Below are 25,185 nucleotides of genomic sequence, written 5' to 3'. Positions count from 1 at the left end.
TTCAGGTACCCAGTTTTTAATCAGCAGGAAAATTCGTGTTATTAGAATTCGAGTGGCATTTAACAATCGTGGTAAAGTAGTTGTTTGATCCAGATTTCTGAATTAAAATATGGGTTAAGTCTCTAGTAGTTAGCAATGTTGTTTTTGAGGTCGTCGTCAATAACCATTAGGATTTTAATCTAAAGCCTACATAGATAATTAAAAAAGCAAACATCTTCAGATCCAATGATTTAATTAATATTTCTAACATCTAAACAAGATCTTGGATAATACAATTCTGCATCCCCAACAAACGATCTCTGAAAGTAGAAATTTCAGTTCCCATCAGTTATACAACATCTATACACGACACTGGACGGAGTATATCGCTGACTTAGAGTATTAATTTATATTTATATACAAACACAAAAATGAGATCAGAAAATTTACAAGAATTAAAAGAAACATTAAACATAATAATACTAATTGAATCTAACAATCTCGTAAGTTTTATATCAAATTTCAAATCATTTACAAATATAATTTCGTCGTCTGAACGAAGAGTGGTCTATATTCTATATGGCAAATTTATTTATACACTCATTTCATAATTTGCCTTTTTGGCATGATCTGGCAAATCGTACTGAAATTCCTCACTTGGGGTATAACAGATACCAACTATAAGTTTTAGGATATCAAGTCAACATCGATCTGTGATGCATTTTGCCGACCAACAAACATGGCAATGGTGAATCACCAACCCAAATTGCACCAACAGTGGTGGGATTACAGTCCATTTCATTAAAACGGAGGCTTTAAACAATTGAGATACAGCTTTGCTTAAAGAGAATCGTCACTCCACATAAACCACAAAACAATTTATCTTAAACTAAAAGGCACCGTCTTATAGGAGTTAAAATCAGTCTTTTCATACTATTAACAGCACTATCTTGCTAATTTTCATCTTCTGTATCTAGATTATCGATAGGAAAGTTTGGATTTAGTAACGGACTCTTCCCATTACTTCCACTGGGTGAGGTGTTGACTGAAGATATTCCGACTAAGTTATGTGTCAGACTGTGCCTTCTAAGGTCGCAGTTTCTTCTAAAAACCTTTCCGCATGAGGAACAGTTATACGGCTTGATGTCTGTATGTGTGAGTAGGTGGGTCTTGAGATTTGACCTTTGGTTGAAACTTCTACTGCAGACAGGACATTTGTGGGGAGATTCTTCCATATGTAGTATTTTGTGGACTGCCAATGTTCTTGACTGACAGAATCCTTTGCCACATTCCAAACATTTAAACGGTTTCTCTTTCGAATGTATGTACCTGTAAAGAAGATATTTTTTTGTTATTCCAAGTTATTTCTGCATCAATGGTTGGTAAGTCTTTGATTCTGTTTTAAAAATTATTGGCTTGTTTAACGTTCATCATTAGAAATAACATATTTATTAAATCTATGGCCTTATTATTTAGCGTCCTAAAACTTTATAAGTAAAGAAAGCCACAAGCCTATTCATATTCATCGTAAAACGTGAAATATTTAACATCTTAACTCATCACGTTTAAAAAGTATCTGTAACAAATGGTGTCAGCTATTTGAACATATTATCCCAAGGTGTGAAGGGTCTGTAAATAAGGCATGTCTGCCGGCGCCAAAACATTGGCACTCGCGTGTGTCTTGTGCCTCGGACGGGAACAAACAAGGTGCCTCGGGACACATCCAATAAATTTACATACTCGCTCATTTTTAGCTTTAATTTTATTAAATTCTCAGGTTCGTGCCTACGTAGGTGCGATTGAAATACCTTTATTGATGTTTTTATTTATGTGCGAATTGGGAACCTTGTTATCTATCCCTGTGGATTTAATTATAAACTAATAAGCATCGTTACCACCACGCTTATCTAAGGAAAACCAAATGAACTCCTCCCTAAAACCCCTTTTGGAATAAACATACGTCAGCATACTAAATTGACCAAGAATGTAGTCCTCTTTAAACTTAAAATATTTTAACCGCGCACGACGCACGCCTCCGCAACAAAACTAAAACATCTGGCACGTTTCTTAAAAATATTGATGATACAACTAATTTTAAATTATGTCTACAACGTATAATTAACACACCGGGAAACGTGTAATCAATAATAACACGAGAGCGCTGTTTCGATTCCATAACCATATTCAGTATGAAATAAACAAACATACTCGAGGCAAGAAAATTACGATGCGCTCGATCTACAGGGTAACGTAATACGTGTAATAATCGTTGACATTAGATCGCCGACGATAAACTAACGGATGATGAATGAAATAATAATTTCAATATTAAAACACGAGTTTGAAGCGGTGATTCGGTCGGCGCTTCCAAACGTGCCGTGACGTGCGCGAGTTAGGCCTAACCAGTAAACACGCCAGCACCACTCCACTAATTAAACAAACCAAATGCATGTTCACACACTTCTAATCGCGCTGATAATCGTCACGCTTCTATCTACAGATCTGTGCTTAACACGTAAATTAGCCATACAATAATCACTAAACAAGCAACGAATTAATTTGATTCCATTATCCGAGCGATCTAAACAAAAAATTCTCGAACACTGAAACTTGATTTTGTATTCGAGGGAGATTTCTTAAAGTTTGTTTTTTGTATTTTTTGTCATCCATATTAATCCTCACGTCAGGATCACCACGTGCTTTGTTAAAACCCGTCGAAGGCCCGCTCGGGTCCATTATAATGTATCGTGTCAACGGACATCGATTGAACATCGACAGGCGCGGCCGGCCCCGGCTCGGGTTAACCCTCCGGCGTCTACACGAAATTTATTTTATTGCTACAGAGATACGGTGATTTGGAAAGAAATCGCCCAGAGACAGGTGTTAAGAATTCAACACCTCACCACAGTTTGGGTGGGGATCCCGGGCAGATAACTCCGGGAATAGATTGAGAGCTGTTGTAATTCTATTATCATATTTATTGTGTTTGATTCGGAAACTGTCACGTTCGGAATTCGAATTCTTGTAACGGTCACGTACCTACAACTTATTCCAGCGTATTGTACCTGTGTTTTATTCAAGATAAATGTTTTGATATGAAAAAGGTATGCACCGAGATTTATAAGGAATGCGAGGGAATCAAGAAGGGAACAAAATGAAAAGCCAAAATTAAAACATCGTCTCATGGAATTAGCGGTGGTTTTGTGAAATAATTTACGAGCGTGACGAACCACTTGTCGATACCATCTGCTCGGCCCATGCGCAATACTTTTTGTTTTAACGTTTTTTACACTGACGCCATTATTCAAAACGTTGCTCGTAACGTTTCGCGTTGAAACCCGATGGGTTTAATTCAAATATTTTATTGATATTGAAAAATGATAATCGTGAACCTCGTCAAATGTTGCCTGACTGTTGTAAGGTATCACATAAAAGCCGCATTCAACCCGTCAATTACGGACAGCGTAACAATATTAATCATATTGGTTTTTATCAAAAAATTCCATATGTACACTAAAAACTGCTTGATTAGACCATAAAATAGTAATTAATGAAAAATAAAGTTTAAATAATTGAAGGTGAACATTCAGTTTTAATAGACCATTAAGATTAAGATACTGGCACACGCATGTTCTCGTTAAAATTTTTATTTGATAGGCTCTAAAATTCACTGGCCGGCTTACATTGTTGAACAAGAAAGAAGTGTGACTTGCTTTATGAATATACTTTGTAGATATGTTAACTGTAATAGCAATTTAGTTTACTTAGCACATATCAAACCAATTAATCATCAATGATGCATATCAGATAATTCCATTATCATTTAACATCAAACATAAATAAAGATATTTGAACACGAAATTGTTGTTACATCCTTAAAAGTACATCAAAACAATTTGAAATATATTTTGGTAACACATTTATGTAATAGTGTAATAAAAACTAACGCACCTGTGATCTCTAAGGTGATCTTGCCGTCGGAAAGCTTTCCCGCAAATGTCGCACGAATAAGGCCGCTCGTCCGTGTGGGTTCGTTCGTGTATGAGAAGATTGTACGACTTCGTGAACTGGCGATTACAAAACTTGCAAATAAATTGTTTCTTTGTCCTCGGACCACTGCTGCTCGTCTTCTGTTTACTAGATATACTGCTACTTGACGACGTCGAACTGTTCGTGGATTTAGACGAGTTAGATGCTTGCGGAGATAAAGGCGCTTGTGATGGACTTCCATTCATCTGTTGTTGGTACATCGCATTCATTAGAAGACTCGGATATCCATTATCTAGACTTTGTGGTGAACTATAGCCGTATCCCTTTGACGTTGATTCCAAATGCTGCTCTAACGTGAAATCATCCTCGTTGTCCAATAATGCAAGGTCTTCCTCAACTTCCTCGGATAAATCGACATCATCAGCGGCTATTGCATCGGATAACGGATATTCTTCAGGCGTTTTCGGTGAGAAATCTTTCGAAGTTGTATCGGCCGCGTCAATTTCACTTATCTTTGCACTTGCCGTCGCTATCCTTAAAATATCTTGTTTAGATGATGAACTATTTTCAGATGTATTGGGTTGACTCGTGTTGTTTACAGACGACACAGACGTCAAGCGCTGCAACGTTAAATATGATTCCAGCGCTTGAAGATTCAAAGCGGCGGCGGCGGCCGAGTTGGACGGCAAAAGCGCCGCTTGTTGTAACGAATTCATCATAGCGTTTTGAAGCGACATAACAACGCCTTGTAACGATCTCTGCAGCATGTTCTCTTGTAAGAGGGCGGCGGACGCTATCGACATGTTTATGCTTGTCGGGGGAGATGTAGAGCTCTTACTTGCGTTGTTTTTGTCCGCGTGCGGGCTCGGTGGATCCACTAACAAGCCGTTCACGTCCGTCTTGGTGTCTTGTATCTGCAAATTGTTCTTCAGTTTGATGATGGCGCTTTCTAACGAGTTGAGCGTGGTCTTGTTCGATCTGGATGAAGTTTGTTCTTGCATGGTGGTTCAGGCGTGTAGCATGGGGTTCACTGCACGTGCCGTGAGGGGTGGGGAGTATCGCGTGCGCGTGCGCTGTCAGGGCACGCTGGCTCGGCGTGCGAGGCGGCTGTGCGGCGCGGCGCGACTGAGCCGCCGGCCGGCCGGCGTCCGCCCCGCCCCCACCGCGCTTCTCGCCTGTCTTCCCGCCTCACAAAGCTCTCTATTTTAGGCAACTCTTTGTACAGTAATGGTCACCTCACGCTGCCCTAACGACAGGCACGTACATGAGAATGTTGCGCCAGATTTGTTGGTACCGTCTTTCAAGTGTAATGAGATTCTGAATGGAATGGTACGGGCTATTGGAAAACAATGTGAGACGATCGGCTTGTTTTGTCAGTGGGTCACGCGCATCGCTTACATGGATAATCGATCGAAATTCCCCAACGAGCTCTACGTAAAACGATCCAGCGCTCTTGTAGATCCCTCGAATCATGCGCATAGGTTACTCATCTCATAATCATTTGGATATTTTTAAGTACTTAATATAATTAATAAGTAAAATCTGAGCAGTTATCTAATGAATTTATATTCATATTCATTGCTTTCTATATCGGATATCTAATGTTCACACATAAATTTTGGTTATTGAACTGAAGTTCCTCATATAGCGCTAACAAGCTTTATAAAATGTTAAATGATTTTAATGAATTTTAATACGTTTTTATGAAAATTTAACGCGTGTTTTGACACTCTTATAAAATATTCTTGATATTGATGTTTATTTATATTTGGGATTTAATAACTTTGCATTCATTAGTCCAGAGAGAACTTTAATTTGAATTTTGTACTTTTAATTTATAATATATCTATAATAATATTATGTGCTTATAGGTTTCTTGTATCACATTGTATCAAAGGTTTTGTATTACTATGCTTGTTTTTTATCAAATTAAGTAATTAACTTGAGAATGTATTTTTGAATTCCATATCCAAATTTTATTTAAAACTGATAAGCTCAGACGTTAGTCTCCATATGTTTATTTCTTGTCGATTGCTTCTTTATACGTATAGCATACATTTATGCAATTAAAAATATTAAGGTATCAGAAAAACTTATATACCTATTCGCACACGTACATCTATAATAATTATAATTTCCTATCAAAATTTGAAAATATATTAATCACAGTAGATATGTCTATATAAAACTAAGAAATAAAACGAGCATGTTACTTGCATGATAGTAAACACCATTTATTTCCATAAATAGGATAGATAACACGCAATACTACATTAAATGCTAAGTCTCATATTAGCACTACGCTCCTGATAATTCCAATTCCTATACTATCCCACTGATAATGGATGATAATGATGGTACAGGGTTACTCTACTACTAATGGGATTGGCCAATAGTACTGGCCATGTGCACATTTCTGTTCGAAATTCTTATGTCTAATTTTATGTCTCCTATATTGAGTTATGATACTGTTAAGTAACACGACTCATTATATCGGCTTTTGCATTATAATGTTGTTTACGTAATTAGAGGAAAAGTCTCTAGCACATTTTAAAAGCAGTAGAAAATATTATAATATAGGTGTCTAAAAAATTTTATCGGCTTTTGCATTACATATAAAGTTGCTTACTTAAGCTATAAGACGAAATATCCTCTAACCTATTCTAAAAGCAGTATAAAATATTACAAAATAGGTGTCCAAAACATTTTATCGGCTTTTGCATTACACATAACGTTGCTTACGTAAGCTATAAGACTAAAAATCCTCTAACCCATTCTAAAAAGTAGTAGAAAATAATACAAAACAGGTGTCCAAAACATAATTATTTAAGATAGCTTGACATAGTTTACGACGGTGATAGTGGATGTGTCATGGAAACATTGTAATAAAATGTGAAGGAAAATGCTGATATAAATAATCAAATTTTATATGAGAGTTATGATCCAATAAATAAAACACGTCTTATCTTATAATTAGGGATTCTTTAAACTGTTTAAGAATACGCTCATTATTTTTAAGATATACTATTGATATACGACTATAAAAGTATTATATTGAATGTTTCTGTTATTTGATGGAATTTTGGTGTGAGAATAATGTGAGCTAAGTTTGATTCTCCAGTCAGTAAGTTAACATTCTCTGGGTGACGGGCTTTATTATTTGGGACTTAGTTTTTTTTTTTTTTTAATCTTCCTAAGAAAGAATATTTTATTGGACAAACTCTATATGTGTGCGATGGGTTGGATTCCTAGTCAGTAAACTATCATTCTTATGTCGGTTATTGATTTGGGGTTCAGGTTTTTTTTTTGTCAATATTCTTAAGAATATTTTACGTATGATGTATTTCGTTGTTATGACAGATAATATGAACTTTTGGGACAATCATTTTGTACTTTCTTTATTAGATTGGCTACAAATTCCTATTATAAGGTTCTGTGTTATATTTTTTGCAAAATATTTAGTACACAATTCTATGTTTTATTTTGTTATATTACAAATAATAGTCACTTTTATTAAATCATTTGAACTCCAGAGATAAACTCTTAAAAACGTTATTATGATCAAAAAATTTAATTAATTACCCATTATTCTAACTGTGCCAGATATTATATTAAGATTATGATACTAATTAATAATATTTTAACATTTCGAAGCTATATTCCATTCGCATTGTCATGTTTGTAACATTAAAAATATTAATGTTGTTTGGGAGGGCCGAAGACCCATAAAATTTGTTTACCGGACAACGCTTAAGACAAAAGGGGGACATTAAAAATAAATATTAACAGTGAGTCAGTGTCGGTTTACAAGTTTACTCAGCGTAAGGCGGAGGTTCTCAAACTTTAGAGGAAAATTTCTTGATCATATTCTTCATCATGGAAGGTCGTGTCCGTGTTGAAACCTCTTGATGGAGTCGATGGCGGGCTGTTTCCAAGCCCTCCTGTCTTCTCGATCGTATTCTTTACCGCAGAAGGACGTATCCGTGTCAAAACCTCCTGACGAAGACGACCTGTTTACAAGCCCTTCTGTCTTCGGCTTTCCCTAGGGAAGTGGTAATACGTCCCCGTTGTTTAATTTCAATTAGGGCATAGGAAGACAATATAGTGTAAATGTAATTTAGTGTTTAAGTATTGTTTATAATGATTATGTTATGTGTTATGCCTTTTGTTAAAAAAGAAGGAAGTACTGTTATACTTTTTATTTGATCAGACCAGCGGGTAGGTGCACGCCCATGTGGTCTTCTACCGTCTACTTTACCTACAACCAGCAGTTTAGCGGAAAACTATATATGATTTTGTTCAGTAAATGAAAGTGACCTTGGAGCTCATGTTAAACGAGACGTGAATGTGACCTTTGACCTTATGTCTAACGATAGGAGTACCCTGAATTTAGGTTAAGTGCTGTGTTATTAATATACTGGGTCATTTCCACATTGCGTTATTTAATAAAAATATATACTTATCTTCTTAAAAATAACACTAAATAAGATGCTCAAACCGTAAATGTAAAATAAATAAGTGTAAGTTTCGAACAAATTAAATAATAAAAAGTAATTTTAATTTTATAAGTGCTCAGAGAATTTATCATACTCTCAGTCACAAATACATTAACACATACGCCATATTCGCACTTAACAAGATGATGAAAAAACTCAGACAACTTAAACCGGAGTTTTTTGTGAAAATATTCTTTATTCATGAATGATTTTTGGCACAATGTTAGCAGAGGTAAAGACGAGTATATAGTTTCATTAATTAACGCAATGTCAAAATAATCCTGTATATTGACTAATGGAGGAAGCTGCATTTTCGCCATCATTAACCCAGCTTATCTTCAGAGAAGGGGATCATTTTGACTAGGTAAATTTGAATATAAAATACCTAATCTGAATAGCACTAAATACTTATTACGATCATCAAGAACTGTGAGTACTCTCTTCTATTTCCGCCTTAAAATGTTTCTAAGAAAGCGCTATTGTTGTAAAATAAAACTCTTTGTCGCTTTCCAATTCTCAATTTTACTAAATATTATGTTCTAGAGCTGTTTCTTTATGCGAGGCTCGATCACTAATGTCTGGAGGACGACGAGTACACCATAACGTCAGCTCGGCCGATAACAATTGGCGCCTTACTCGAAGTCAATAGGTTGAATTAATAATTATGTTATCAATACACTAGTATGAATAGTTAATAATAAGTATAAAAGTGTTTTAATATAAAATACACACTCACGTCATTACGCATTTATCCCCAAACGGGTATGCAGAGGCATAGCTAGGGCACCCACTCTTCGCCAAGTGTGTTCCGTCCCACACAAAAACCCAAAAATTCCGACATGGGATTCGAATCCAGTACTAAGGTACTGAGAACGTTGTCGTACCACGCATGCAGTATAACTACGCCACCGAGGCTATCGATGTGCAGTCACTAACATAAAATAAACTACTAAAAAAACCTCTATTCGAGCAGCGTAGTCATTAGCTTACACTATGGTACCTTGATACAACTAAATCAAATCAGTCTATTCACAGCACTATTAGCATCTAAGTGCATTCACGCTTTCGGTCACGCGAGGTGGGCAGAAACAAAGCCTGCCTGCTCCAATAGAGCGTGACAATTGCAACAATTGACATGAGAAGCGTTGCAGCGTTTGCACTTGCACAATTCTTTTGTAATTTAACTATAGAATCTGTAACTAGTTAAAGTGGAGTTTATTTTGTCTATTCTTTCCGTCAGTAGACAAGATACTTTTCTACAATCGTTGTGTATTGTCGATAGCTTATCATTGTTTGTCAGTCGATATTTTGTTAGACACCATTCATCGTACCATCAGGTGTAGGGTGCACGATTTGCCGTTCCTGTAGAAAAAATAAAGATTTTAAGTTTCTCGAAGGTCTCCATGATTACCCTATTTGTATCTGTGATGTGATTCATCGGAACGCAATACTCTGGCCTATTTCGGTGACATAGGCTGGCTTTAATCCAGCTATTTGTCCTCTTCGGAATTCACAGGGATTTAAGCATAATTGCACAAATTGAGGCTTACTTAAAATAAATCAGATTTCCTTTCCGAATAGGGTCGGAAATGCCTTAAAAAGTGTATTTTTATACTTGCATAACGTTTTATTTTTGGGGCAGTTGAAAATTGTATAATACACACACTTACGCCTTGTATCTCCGAAAGAATAAACAGAGGCGCAACTGGCGCACTCATTTCCGCCTTGTGTATTCCGTCCTATAATGTGATAGGAGTAGCGCCTATTGCGATATTTGGCAGATTCAGGGCTGATACTTAGAAAAAAGAAAAAAATATCACTTTGCCCAATCCGGGGATTGAACCCGAAACAGCAGTGCAATTGTATGGTTATACAACTACGCTATTGAGGACGTCGTTATTATTTGTATATTGCAGTATCAAATTGTTATTGACTTTATTTTCTTTGAAAGCTGTGGCAGGTCACAGGTATTTCCAACTGATAGGGACACCAGATATCCTTCTACCCTCTTATACACGACACGTGTCTTCATGACACACATCGGCGCAGAGAACTGTTCTCACGCGCCGCGCCGCCCGGGGGCAGATCGCGCGCACGACTTACAACACGATATAAAATTAATTTATCTATTACGGTGCCCATGGAATATGGGAATCTAGAATTTACTAGAGACTTTTTGGACTGTTAGCGTTTTGTAGATTAGGTTAGCGGTTTCGTGGAAAGCCTTTCCCGCTAGAAAAGTCTCTAAATATGACGCCTGCGTTATCTGTCTAAAACATCAGATAATATAAATCTTATTATTTCCCAAGAAAGCATTTTATCGGAATGAAAAGTAGCCTTTATGTTAATGCAAGATATGGTCTATATGTGTGCCTGATTGTTTCCAAATCAGTTCAGCTATTGCTGCGTTTACTTCTAACAAATATCTTAACATTTTCAAAAACATTAGAATTTGTAATATTAATAAGATAAGAAGTAGGCGGTAAATACTTTTCACGCGGGCAAAACCGCATGCAACACTTAGCAATAAATAAGTGTCAGAATAACTAAGGTAAAAATTATTATTACAATCTTATGATGTAAATTTTTTATTATGGTTGTTACCATTGTTAACCAAAGCCTTTTCTATTAAGGTAGTTGTAATGTAAGCATTCAAAAAACAGGCATAAGCCTAGTTTGGAATCTGTAAGCAAACTGTAAAGTACAACGTGTAACATTAATAAATTTTCATTTCGTTTATCCACTGTGGGAAAAAAATGTCCCTGCCCGCCCTAAAAGTATGGTCACACCATACCGTACACTTTATAGTATTTTAGCTTTCTCCGCGCTATCACGTGATTTACCATCTCGCTAAACGTGCCCGCGTTTCGGCTAGGGCTAAGGATCACCCACATAGTACGTTACAACTCGATCTCAAAGCGAAGGTCAACGTTCAACTATAAATAGCCCCAAAAACCGGTACGACAGGAAATTACGTGGTTTATGGCAACGTCTTCACAGTTATCGTTTGTTATATGAATGGGTGGAAGGTGAAATATCATCATTAGGAAATGATAGTATTATATGGGATGAGCTCAATAGAGAAGATGTGTTGTGACTGTGATGGCATGATTTTATGTTTGAATATAAAAGGGTTCTTAGTAGGAGAATATAGTGTTCTTATATCATCATTAGGAAATGCCAGTGATAGTATTATATAGGATGTGGTCAATAGAGAAGATGTGTTGTGACTGTGGTAGACAGCATGGTTTTATGTTTGAATATGTAAGTGTTCTTAGTAGAAAAATATAGTGTCCGATTCTTGTGTGGTGTGTTGCTAGTTAAACTTGGACAAAAAGTAAAAGTATGTGTGATAGATATCAATTTTTTGGGAAATGAAAAAATATTCTAATGGAAGTAAAAAGTTTATAGATGATTTTCTGGTATTCATCGATATCATTAGGTTGACCATTTCCTATCCGCCGTTTCATATAGAAAATAAGATAACTATTATTAAAGAAGTCCTCGAGAATCAAAACTTTTCACTACAAAGCATTTCATTCATACTATTTCACTTATACGTAACCATACTTTGAATAACTGGATATAATAGTGGTAATACGTCACAGATACCGTCTAAAGTTATCCGCTTAATCATAGCTGCCTAGTGATTATTGCCCACACTGAGAGTCCCGCGAAATTCTGAGTTGGCCGTAATGTACGAGGTCTCGCTTGGACTTTTGGCTCAAGATGGTGACTCTAGCGGAAGAGTATTTATATACTCATTTTTTAATTTATAAATTGTAATATTTAGGGGTCCATCATCAGCATCATCATTATTAGTTACATTAAGTCTTCTAAAGATTTCTATGCGGACCTATCAATAGAGGCCGGCATCCAGAGTGTTCCTTCTTAATCAAATCGTCTATCAACTTTGCAATAGGACGTACAATCAAGGGTTTAAAATAAGGAACTTGAATATAGATTATTATTTAAATAAAACTTTATGCGTAAGTTATTTTAAATAAGAATAATATTTATAAATTTTTACGAGCAAAAATGGTAACCCAGAAATACCCTAATTTACTAAAAACTGATTTAACCAAAGAGTTTTTAGATTATATAGAGCGGACATTGGGAAGATTGTTAAACAAAAATTTTGCGCTTGTGATGGTTACTCAATGTACCGTGAAATAGCAAAACATTAATGTAAATTACTTGATATTTTTTCCATTTGATTTGCACGTTTTTAATGCGAATATTAGCATATTTTCTGTAAATGTATTAATATCTAGGGACGCTATGACATCTTCTCATACGGACATTTTAAATAAGACAGCGACGTATTACCAATTACTTATGGAGCAAACATTTGGCCATGATATCCGGGCTACAACTCACTATATGATTTTGTCTTTGGATTTAACACATTTTAATTTACATAAAGAAACACCGATTTATTCCACTTTTATCTAACAAATGACATAATCACCACGATGATATATTACAATTTTAATTTAATTGTCCAAAAATTACACGTAGGTGGCATCTACGGGCCACGCATCGCATCATAGATTTGTCGTACGTGGAAACTGGTCGGAAAGCCATTAATTAAAAATTGATAAGTTGACAAGGTTTAAAGCGCTTGACATAATGAATGATCACACTTACACAATCAAATGTTAGCAAATTGATTAGTGACGGTATAGACTCCGAAACAGGTACTACTGGTTAGTAAGATACAGCTAATTTAATTTTAAGATGTCCAACCTGGTCATGGTCGGTAATGTTAGATTATACTAATATAAGAAGTGTTTCTTGAGTCAAAACTGCTCTGTGAATCTCTGTGCTCTGTAATCCATTTAATACAGTTTACCAAGTATCAAATTAGAAAAATTATTATACAGAACTCTCGTTTGATTCCTTCCTAACCGAATTTCGGCCACGGCGTTCAATCTCAACGGAGATCAGCCAAGTACGCAGGATATGAGGTGTATTCTCTGTTCCTTCACTTCCATAGTCCGGTGAGACGATAATCCAACATGACCGGGGAAAGATTAGGCGTAGAACCAACGGCTTTACGTGCGTTCTGATGCGTGAGGGTATGGCGGGGCAAAACTATCATATTGAAGTCCTAAGCCAAAGAATCATTAATTATGGCAAATATCATTATTACCTGAAATTAATACTACCACATTTTCTCTTACCTTCCACCACACAAAAATGATGTAATTCGCATCCCAGCCGTGACCGTTAGTGAGTATGACGCTCGCCCACTCTGCGCACGCGCATGATAGACAATTTCACATCCACCAGATACGGGACGGTGTCTTTATCATTTGCTAGAAACGTGCAGATTTATACCAAGCTATTTGCTTTATGCATATGTGCGGAAGGTAATTTGAATGCATTTGTCTGCGCACGTTCTCACGAGTTACAAGTAAATTTAAATAGTTTACTTTGAAAACATGAATGGTGGAATGCATGGTTTCTGAAAGATTTAGTGGTGTTTCTATTAGATTAATTAATATAATGCTTCATAAACTAATATGCATAATCTGACAATTGCCGCATTTAGAAGCTCTATTAATTCATTGGTTATAGTTTTTGATACTGATTTAGCCATGCCCCTCATAGTAGCAAGATTATTGCAAAATTAGATCCAAATACTAATCCAAAAATTGTTTTTAAAATTAAAAATTATTAGTCACGGTATATAGATGTTGCATCTCAATGTCGAAAAAGCGAAAACGCGAACCAATTTCAGATCCTAGAGATAGAGTCATTTTGGTGAAATTTTAAATTCATTAATGAGTTACGAGCAGCTGTGTCTAAAAAGATTACACGCATCGATAGTATTAGAAATTGATAGAGTAATAATAGATCGCGAAGGAACTGATTAACTTCAGAAGTAAGGTTGATTTAAATACATACATACATAGTATCTCGCCTGTATCCCATAGCGGTAGACAGAGACTGTGGTGACCACTTTGCACGATTCTGGCATACTTCTCTCAGTTCCTCCACCTTCATCAATCTTTTCATGCATGTTGATTTAAATGATACGTCTAATACCAACTCGACAACTTTACACGTACTAAGATTAATGTGGATCACGATTTGATTCAAATTCACCGTGGATATTAAGGACCTCAAGATTCGAGGGTTTGAGTTCAGCTTATTTTACAACATTGTGTAATATATGGTGCCAACATATGTGAGATATAAGCGTCCTATTTACTGATCACACGAAATAGCTGAAGCTGTTACTATTTTTCTGACTTAGGGACACAAGGTTCTATATGACAATTTTGTACAAATTGAATTATATGTATCACATGATTCTATGTATTTTTAACCGACTAAACCGACTAAAAAGAGGAGGAGGGTATCAATTCGACGTATATTTCTTTTTTGCCTCGAAAATTGGCAACCAGTATATATCTTTTATGTTTAATTATTAATTGGGTTTTAGTGGTTTTTGAAGGCAATACATTTTTTGTTAAAAAGATTTTTTAAATCAATAGAGTATAAATATGTTTCTCTCATTACCCTTTACTTGAATTTTTTACGAATTAAAGACGCCAAACATTGGTTCTTAATCTTTTAATTACAGTTTTGTATTTTTATTACCTTTGTGTACATCAAATCCAGATTATTTACGATTGTTGCATGATCAATATTATTGATAAAACATATAGTTTGTTATAGATAAAAAAAAGAGTGTGTTTTTTAAGCTGTCGTGGTGCTTAGACTTGGATAAAGGGTGTATTACCAAATACAAGATGGCTAAGTTTGTATTCTTGTTCAAAACTACATTTTTCCTGATATTTATAGTAATATTATTGAGTCAGGATAACAAAAATATGACATTAGGAATTTAGAGTGCGTTTACCTTTATATTTTTAGCCCTATAAAAATCAATATTTTGAAACATAAAGTGTATCATTTACCTTTTGTCGTTTGTGTTCAATATGGCTCCATCAAAATTTTATTTTCGTTATTCATATCCGCATAAAATATTTATGTTGGTAGCCGATGTTTTTTTATTATAAACCCAAGTAGAAACACGATACGCAGTAAAATGCTTCCTATTAAATTTTATTGAAAGGCAAAATCTATTAAAATAACTCTGTTTTGTCGACACCCGTGTTTGGATATTAGGCTAATTTCTAATTTTATTTTATGTACATGAATAATTAATAGAGCGTGTTAATAAGAAAACATTATAAATAAAGAACCAACAGAAAATATATCTTTTTTTTATGGATGGATAAAATTCAGTACTTCGCCAAACGAAATTTAAACCAGTGACTTAAGGGCCAAAAGCCCCTTAGTAGTTAGTTTTATACATTATTAATAAATCTAATGAAATTAATATTATTAATGCGATTTTTTACGAAAATGTTTATACGTTTGTATGTTTCTTAAAAGCAAACTCAGAAACAACTAAATGGATTTTAATGAAAACTGACACACAGGTTTACCATGTCCTGGATTAACACATACTTTTTGTCTTGGTAATTTGCTCCCATGAGAAATAATGGAATTGTTTAATCTATTTAATTAGGAGACGCTGGCGTCGTAGGTACAATGTTATGGAGACTTGCAGCAGGAAGGGCATTGTACGCGAAAGCGAAGCCACAAGCAAAACCTAGTACATAATTAAAAGAACTTATCTACATAATTAGTAAAAAGGCTATCCATAATAATTCATTTACTGACACGACACTGACGCAGGACACGGCGCGCATTGTGAGGAGATTCCTCACTTTGAATCCTTAACCGCCGGTGGCCTGGGTCTTGAGCCATCGGAGGATCATTAATTTTTATATTTTTTTATATGCATGTTTTTTTTTAAATATATATGTAAAAATGTAAAAAAAAACTTTAATATAAAGAGAATCGACCATTTACTGATATAAAATCATATTATTAATATAAAAGCGACGATAGCCTAGTTGGGTATGGAACGGTCTGCCAAGACGAATGTCCGCAGGTTCAAATCCCAAGGGCACACACCTCTGACTTTTCTAAAAAATCATGTGTGCATTCTTTGTGAATTTATCGTTTGCTTTAACGGTGAAGGAAAACATCGTGAGGAAACCTGCACATCTGAGAAGTTCTCTATAGGAATTTCGAAGGTGTGTGAAGTCTACCAATCCGCACTAGGCCAGCGTGGTGGACTAAGGCCTAAACCCTCTAAGTAGTAGAGGAGGCCCGTGCTCAGCAGTGGGCAAGTATATACAGGGCTGATATTATTATTATTATTTTTTGTACCATTACTGAATCTCGGCTCTTAGGCCGGGTTGCAGGATGCGGACGGGCCAAAGCCAAGTCTGCAGCAACATAAAATAAAATATTGTTTGTAACGTGAAAGATAAAAGAAACTTAATCGTGGTCTGGCTGCAGGAATTTTCTCACAATGCAAGTGTTGAGGATGACTGCTTTTTGAAGATAGATGTATAGGAATTTTGGTAACTGAAGTGTCTGTAGGGAGTTGTGGAGCTGTGTAGGAATCACGCCCGTGGTTGACAAAACTATTGGGACTATTACTGCCTTTTGACGACGCCACATTCGAGTAACTTCGTCTTTAAGTTCAATGTATTTAGAAAGTTTCTCAGCTATTGTAGATTGAATGTTGTGAGTGTTCGGTATTGCTATATCTATGATGTAAGCAGACTTCTGAATTTTTATTGTTATAAATCATATTATTAATTGTGTACTAAAAATAAACGATTGTTATTCAACAAATATTCGTATGAACAGTCGGTATAAGCTTCGTACGTGTTCGCACGAGGCCGCGTTTGGCGACCCACATTTGTACATTACCAGAATGTGACCCCAAGTCACGGCTATAATGTTTTACGGCCCCTCGGTGTTTTACGATTGTCACATTTAATTATTTCATTGCTGGCAATTAAAGTTTGGTGGAAAAACGATTTTTTATGTTTTACAGCTGCATTTGGGTAAATAAAAGCTCGGATCACTTTATTTGTTTTTTACCACACACGGTCTGATTTTAGTGATGGGGTACGGAGTTTGTACTAATTATTGATTTATGAGTTTTTTAAATTATTTTTCATACAAGTTACGTTATGATAATATATATGATTAAGTAATTTTTTACGCTATGGATGAGAGTAAAATAAGACAGCGTTCATAGAGAATTATGATTGAACGGTAGACTACAAAAACTTACCCTGACATTCAGCTATAAATAATAGAGACGTTAACAAAAATATTAACTACCTCTAATGAGTAAAAAATCGCAATATTTTAAGGGTACCACTATTATAATTAGCTTATAATTTCCACAAAATTGTCCAATAAATTGTGCCGTGTTTGCCGATTCTATATTGAGTCATTAAAGTAAAAAAGCTACAATATGCAAGCTAAATACAATTAGTACAAGTTTTAACCGTTTTCATAAAACAATCTAACGCATTATTAAAGATAATTTGTGGTAAGCTGTATCTATATCTCATAGCTTATTATAAAAAAAATCCAAACATACGTTTCATAAAATTAATCGATATGTTTCTTACGGCAAAACGATCATTAACCGCTTTACTGATGAACATTTTGGAAATTTGTGTAAGTTGTATAATTTTATTTTGTTATGTTAAGCGACATTTAAAATTAGAGAAAGGAAGACTGTTGGTGGTAGGACATATTTTGTATCCGTCCGGATACGGACCACCGTACACAACGTGTTAAAACTCTCCACAGTGTCCCACGTAAGTGTGTCGCATTCTGGGATCAGCCTGTGGATATCCGGTTCCAATAGGCCGGTATAATTGTGTCGACTATCGAGGGATAACAATCTCTCGTCAGTTGACATTTTAGTGGATCCTACTTCTCACCATGACGGTATAAAATAAGAAAATAGATTGTTAACTATTACAGATACAGTATCTATTATTAAGACCCTAAATGTTTAAAAAACATGTCAACTAGACACCTCGTACAATAAATATCGATACACAATGAAATCGAGTACATGTCGAAATGTAGATTTACGTCAGCACTTTAAAGCATCGATAAAACCAATAACCAAAGCACATCACATTGTGGACCCGCAATAAAAACTAAAGGCCCGTAAATTTGACGGAAGCACGTGCGTTACGATACCTATCGGTAATTTTATCGACACACGTTTTATGAGGGATCATATCGACATCGTTTACGGTTACATCACTATAACTTTGTTGCGATTTATTTGTTGTAAGCATAATCAAAAATGTGACGTTTACTGTTTTAATTAGTAATTTATTGTTTAGATTAGTTTGATGGGTTGATAAGGTTTAAAATTACTATTTAAGATAATGTTGGTATACCTTATAACTTTTACTGAACATAAAACTACTTGTAATTGTTTCAAATAAAAATATTCGTGATATTTTTATATTACATTATAGTAATTATAAGGGAAACACAACTGTAAAAAATTAACTAAATAAAAACACAATAACAATCAAACAATTCTATTAAACAGATTAAAACATAAACAGCAATAACAAACACGGATCGTTGCTAACAAATCGACGCGCCCGCAACGATCTCTGTTTACACGCGAAACGAAGCTCCGTTTAATTGTCCAACAAAAACTAACAAATAAGACATTGTGCTAAGTAATTAGATTAGCACAGCACGTTATTTATCCGTCGGCCGTCCGCATTCACCGGGAGTCTTATAGAGTGGTTAATACCAACTCATTTGTAACAGTGTCAATTTATAGCGCAAAAACGGGTATTGGTAATTGCATCGGCGGACAACCGGCAATTATTAATGATCGCCTACGAGGGGCCTTTTAACTTGGATGTAATGTATGTGCACCTTGTATTCAGTTTATCTATTTAGGATCTTCGTGTTCTGTATGTTTTTATGTAGGTTTAAGATTAATTGTAATATTAATGGCGGATTTTTTTTTTGAATTTAAAACGCTGTGTATACCTGGTATACAAGCGGAATTTATGCTAAGAGCTTTCTCTTCTAGTCAAACTTGAGGTCGTGCAGAGATACACGGAGGCAGGTGTGTAATAAAAAAGTATTATACCGAATTATATTTATTTTCGGGAAACATACGGAGCAATATGATTTACAAGTTAATCAATGAAATTAAAACTCAATCCGATGAAGTTACCACTAACACAGCACACAAAAGATGGACAAAAAAATACAAATTATAATAAAAAAAAAATAAACAAAAAATAACTATTAATAGACACTGCAATATGTTCATTATATCATTGAAAATTTTGTTTCAACAGATTTTATCTGGTTTGTTGGGGTTGCTAATAGGCATACCGGCAAAACAAAGTGACTGCAATGCAACTCATGGTAAGCGGGATGCCGTTCAGAGTATCGTATGGCAACAGAAGGCTTTCTCATGCCATTCGACAATCATGCCAACCTACTAAGATGCTTCTTCACGCTATTGTGAAAAGTTCCAGAATTATAAGAAGGATATGTGCCCAAGCAAACTATTCTAAAGCCTGATGGTGCAGCAAAGAAAACAGTTGACGGACCTACGGGTTCGGGCTGTGATGGTCCATCAAGCTGTGGTTTCGCATGCCAGTACGGAGAACTAAGCATCTTACTCCGCTCAGTATTGCGGCACTAAAATTCTTAAACTGAGTAACTACGCAAAAGAAACAAATTAAAATAAGATTAAAAATTTCTATATTCTATAATTATAGTTGTAAAAACTTCAAACGATATTTTTAAGTACGCTAGAAGTTAACACATCAATTGATGGGTCATTTAAATAAAATTTGACACAACTTGATCAAGTTCTGGATGCCTTGTTAAACCATGGCTCCAGTGACAACTCACGCGTATCTAGTTGGCGAAATAGTAGTAAATAATAACGAATATTTAAATAAAAATCGTATCACAGATCTAACTTTATTGAATCAAACATTATTCGTTGGTAGTATCAACTCCATAAACATATTAATGTAGCTCACTGTGAAGTATAGTAAATCGTTGGTTAATCTATGCGAAACAATGTAGTATAAATCTGAGATTAGTCTCACCTGAACTTTGTAATGTTGCAATCATTAGGCCATGCTTCTGGCTTGTGTTTAATAGTACTGGGCTGTGATTATTCCGGTATACCGTAATATTTTTTGTATATCACGGTTGAAGCATTAGCATGCTGCAGTTAGCTATAGATTTTGAAAATGGTAGAGCATAGTTATTCAGGTTTGTTTACGAATAATGCGTGAGCTTCCACTGTATCATCAAAATAACAGTTATAGTGTTAAAATTTCGTACGATAAATCAAGAAAGGATCAATAATCCATTAAGGTAGACGAGGCATCCAACTTTATCAATATTCAAACGCGACGCCAGTCATTCAACCTTGGGTAACATTGGACAGGTCTCTGCTAAAAATTCCATCTATTTTTCCAGAAATCCTGGTCGTAACATTCGACCGTACTCTGCTAAAAGTTCCATCTCTTTTCAGAAATCCTGGGAGTAAAATTCGACCGTTCTCTGCTAAAAGTTCCATCTTTTTTTTCAGAAATCATGGTAGTAATATTCGACCGTTCTCTGCTAAAAGTACCATCTCTTTTTTCAGAAATCCTGGTCACTGTCCCAACACTATCCTGCCCCATTATAGTAGCATACGAAGCGAGTTTCGCACCTGTTTCTGTGACTATTAATGCGTTTGCCACCTAAGGTGAGGGTGTAATTGTATGGATATTTTTGCAGATATTAATAGCTTAGCGGCTGTCGTGGGTCAATTTAATTACATTCTATATAATACTACTAAATGCTATAAAGATCTGTCTTCTAACGGATGTTAAGAAGGTAGATTGAAACTGCACGTTTTGTTTAATGACGGTAGAGCGGAAGAAATTGCTTCGAATCAATCGAAACATGCTAACTAAAATAATTACTTATTATTTCTAACCGTAGTACTGTTATACAACTTCTTTTATAAGACGTAACTAAGCTGCAAGTCCAGCAGTCTATCAGTCCCCCCCCTGTGGCCATGAAGGCTGCAAAGCCTTCCAAACTTCGGCAGAAATTATGATATAAGAAAAAGTTTAAAAATCCGAAAAATAATTATGGTCCAATAAGCTGCAAGATTAACATTTTCAATTTATATTAAAAACATAATACTTTATTGTTTTATAGTACTTTCTATTATCTATAATTTACAGAAAAACTAAAATATCTCAGTCTGGAATCATTACTAAACACAAACTCAACGGACAAGTTAAAGATAGTAAAGAAATAAAGCTCGTTGCACGTGCGTGTATAACTCGGAGACAATTAATTCAATTTATACGCTCGGTTTGAGCAAAACGCGCCGGCGTCTCGACAGTTCGATAGATCCTTAATAGCCATAGACTTTAGTAAACATCATTCTACCGAGACAGATAAAAAATAAACTCCATTGCACACATCTTCGATAATATTTAGGGTTCTGTGTGGAGAAACCGATTTATTTTATTGAAATAATTTAGAAAGAAAAGCGTTTTGCATTTCAAATGTTTTATTCTGTGATTTATTTCATGACAATCTAAAATTGGGATAATATTGCGATTTAATATTCATTCGGAATCGATCAAGATGACATTTTGTTGATAGCTCGCGATTTATGCGTGAATTATGTGTGTGTGCATGTCTGTGTGAGCGTGCATCCGTGTTTGATGTCATATCCATCAAGCCACGTGCAAGTTCATACTAATAAGACATACAACAAAAGTTGACGATATTTTCTCAATAAAAGTTAATATTTTAACCATTTAATAAGATGATGGCGGTATATAGGTAGATTAAAAAAAATATTTACAAAAGTGAGTTATTTTTATTATTTATTTATTATAAACGTGTTATCAACACATTAAACGGATTCACTGTAAGTTAACCAACCTCAAAATACGAGTATAGACAATGTATTTAAAGGTTTTAATAAAAACAAAAACACTCAAATCAAGAACAAAGCTTCTCCAGCAAGGATTATAATACCATAACAATTAATAATTTAACAGAACATGAAAAATTAAAACTTGCTTTAATATAGTAAGTGATTTATAACAAGGCTTTAGAGGTATCGGCAGTAAACAAAGAATACGGCGCGTTTAGCCGCCATGTTATTAATGACATTATTCAAATTCCTTTATTAGATTAACAGTAGATGCCCTACTGTGTGAGGAATGCGAAATAATCATTATTAATATAATTATAATAGACTATAATATAGAAGTTAAAATGACTTTATTAAGTTTTTAATTTATACCTATAATGTATTCGAACACAGCGACAGCCGTATGTACTGCTCACCGGTTAGCTAAATATATTGAATCATTCATCACAGTCTATGGCCGATATCTAGTATTAATAAATCTTGCTAACCTTGTGATATAATATCGTTTAACATAGCAGCGAAACAGAACAGTGGGTTAGTTGTGTTATGATCAATTTACTTACATCATTTTATATAACATAATATGCTAAATGCTTATCAAAATGAATAGAGATAAGAGCCAATACTTGATCATTAATGTTATGTAACACACTATGATGAAAATGTTAACTAAAATTGAAAATTGAATTAAATAAAAATTAAATTAAAATTGAGAAAATATTTGATAATTTACTTAATTTAGATCACAGTTATATAAACTTCATAATTCAAAGGCATCAGAAATTATAATAATCGACTATTAGTTTTACAACTTTCAGACAACACAAATGAACAACAGTAACATCAAAACAGTAATTTCCGCTGGGACACATACAACAGTAAAAACCATCATGTTGTCTGATTTAAAAAAATACGAAAGAACCAAACATTCCTGAACTGAGACATGGAAAGAATACGCGTTAATTAAATTAAATAACGCAGAAAATATGAAAGGAGATTTCGTACCGCTACTGACCCACGACGTGATAAACGCGTCTCCACAATCAAAATAAACTGTTAATTTTTTATATTAAGCATGGCCGTCAATGCTTCCACCACATACAGTGATGTCATGACTTAAACCAATAAACATGAAATATCATGCGAGCGTGAGGCGCATGCGTGATTGTTTTCGTGTTACACAAAAATAACAACACGCCACGAATAGTAACACTGTAACAAATCACAGATAACTGGAAAATTGATTATATAAAACAAATTTATATCACAAAACTAATACTAAAAAGTATTTGATAATTGTATGGCAATCAACCAAGCAACGTATAAAGACGGATTTAACTCGAATCAAAATTTAACTATAGTCATAATTGTAATTATTGTGACTTAATTACATGTCGCACCTAACGAACACCTTCAAAAACAATTTAGAGTAAAAATGAAACTATAATTATTACTGTGAAACACTTCACCGAAAAGGGATTACAAAATGATATCTCTGATCACGACAACGCATGACGGTGCGATGACGATTTGATTTTCAAATAGAAAACCACGGTCCGCACAGTTGACAGTAATCACGTTACAACAATAACAAAAACGGGGCTTACGGTCAACGCGAACGATATCGGAGACACGATCAATGTGTTCCATTTGTCAGATGAGTCAGCATTGTCGTTGACGTGACGCTCTCAAAATGCAAATTTTTGAAAAACCGAACAATATAAATCTCGATCGGAGGATCTCGATTCGTCGACCGTATCGTCATGTCCCGGCATGCAATTGAATTCAGTCGATCACTAATCGATGTCTTGTCCGTGATAGGCTCGGTCGGGGGCCGCGGCAGCAGGGTGCCGACTTACCACACAATCCATCGTTAACTTCTTTCTTTCTTTCATTACCGTCCTTTCTTACAATATCAACCCTACACTTAGGTATTTTAAAGTCTATAATGTTTAATTTTACATTAAATATTGTATCTTTTTGTGCTTAATTTTCTACCGCATCTTCGTCAGCAACTTGAACCGCTTTATCATCAATAAGTATCGTAAGAGTTATGACTAGAGTATAATTTACTTTGGCCTTTGTAATGACTTGTATCTGTTCGGTATTGAGAATGGAATTTAACCTCATTACCTATCTTAATAAAGGATTTGCCCTTTCGCGCCGACTAATCACAAATGAGCATGTAAAGTCCGTAAATTATGCTGCATTGAGCTCATATCGGTGTTGTTTTTTATTTACTGAATGTTGCTTATTCATAATTAGACCCCCTCGATGTTTATTACTTCTGTAAGAGTAAATTAATGTGTGCAGTTCTGTTGATTTGAATGGACCGGTGAGTGCAGAGCTCGGAACATCTATCAAACCAAACGCTTTTGTTAAACGCTGATCGTTTTATTCATAAAGGTTGATATTGTTTGAAAAATGTTAATGAAACTTCAATCAAAGCACATTATATTCCCTTCAATTTTTTATTTTCACGGATGCCAACACAATATCAATCAATTGGTTTGACTTACTGTTGGGTTACCTAAAATTGTTGTTGATGTTTTTTGACACCCGTATAACATTGCCATTTTTTGTTATGACCCTGAAATCCAGTTAATGGAGAAAAGATATATGTATTATAATTATTTCTATTGTTCGAGATATATTTTTGTTTTGATTCTTCTTTTGTTTTATACGATGACATAAGAACAAATGGGTCACCTCATCGTGTATGAATTCGGACACTTATTCTAGGCACATCACCAGAAGAATGGCGATGGAAAAAAACATAAGAAGAAGGTGACAAGTGCCATAATATTATTTACGTTTGATATGTGATAGTGGTACCATTGCGATTGAGATGGT

At 34.9% G+C, this 25,185-nt stretch overlaps 1 protein-coding gene across 1 annotated transcript; it reads right to left on the bottom strand.

The window, feature by feature from the left end:
- Positions 1 to 215: 215 nt before the first annotated feature.
- Positions 216 to 5,135, bottom strand: LOC115442709 (protein sister of odd and bowel). The gene is made up of 2 exons (XM_030167846.2): positions 3,931 to 5,135; positions 216 to 1,308 (listed from the first exon to the last, which is right to left on the bottom strand). The coding sequence occupies exons 1-2, from the start codon at positions 4,968 to 4,970 to the stop codon at positions 933 to 935; spliced, it is 1,416 nt and encodes a 471-aa protein (XP_030023706.1). The 5' UTR covers positions 4,971 to 5,135; the 3' UTR covers positions 216 to 932.
- Between the last annotated feature and the right edge of the window lie 20,050 nt (positions 5,136 to 25,185).

The sequence above is a fragment of the Manduca sexta genome, chromosome 10, assembly GCF_014839805.1.
Source record: "Manduca sexta isolate Smith_Timp_Sample1 chromosome 10, JHU_Msex_v1.0, whole genome shotgun sequence".
Classification (NCBI taxonomy): Eukaryota; Metazoa; Arthropoda; class Insecta; order Lepidoptera; family Sphingidae; genus Manduca; species Manduca sexta.
The sequence above is the reverse complement of the archived record's forward strand: the minus strand, read 5'-3'. Positions and strand labels throughout refer to the sequence as shown.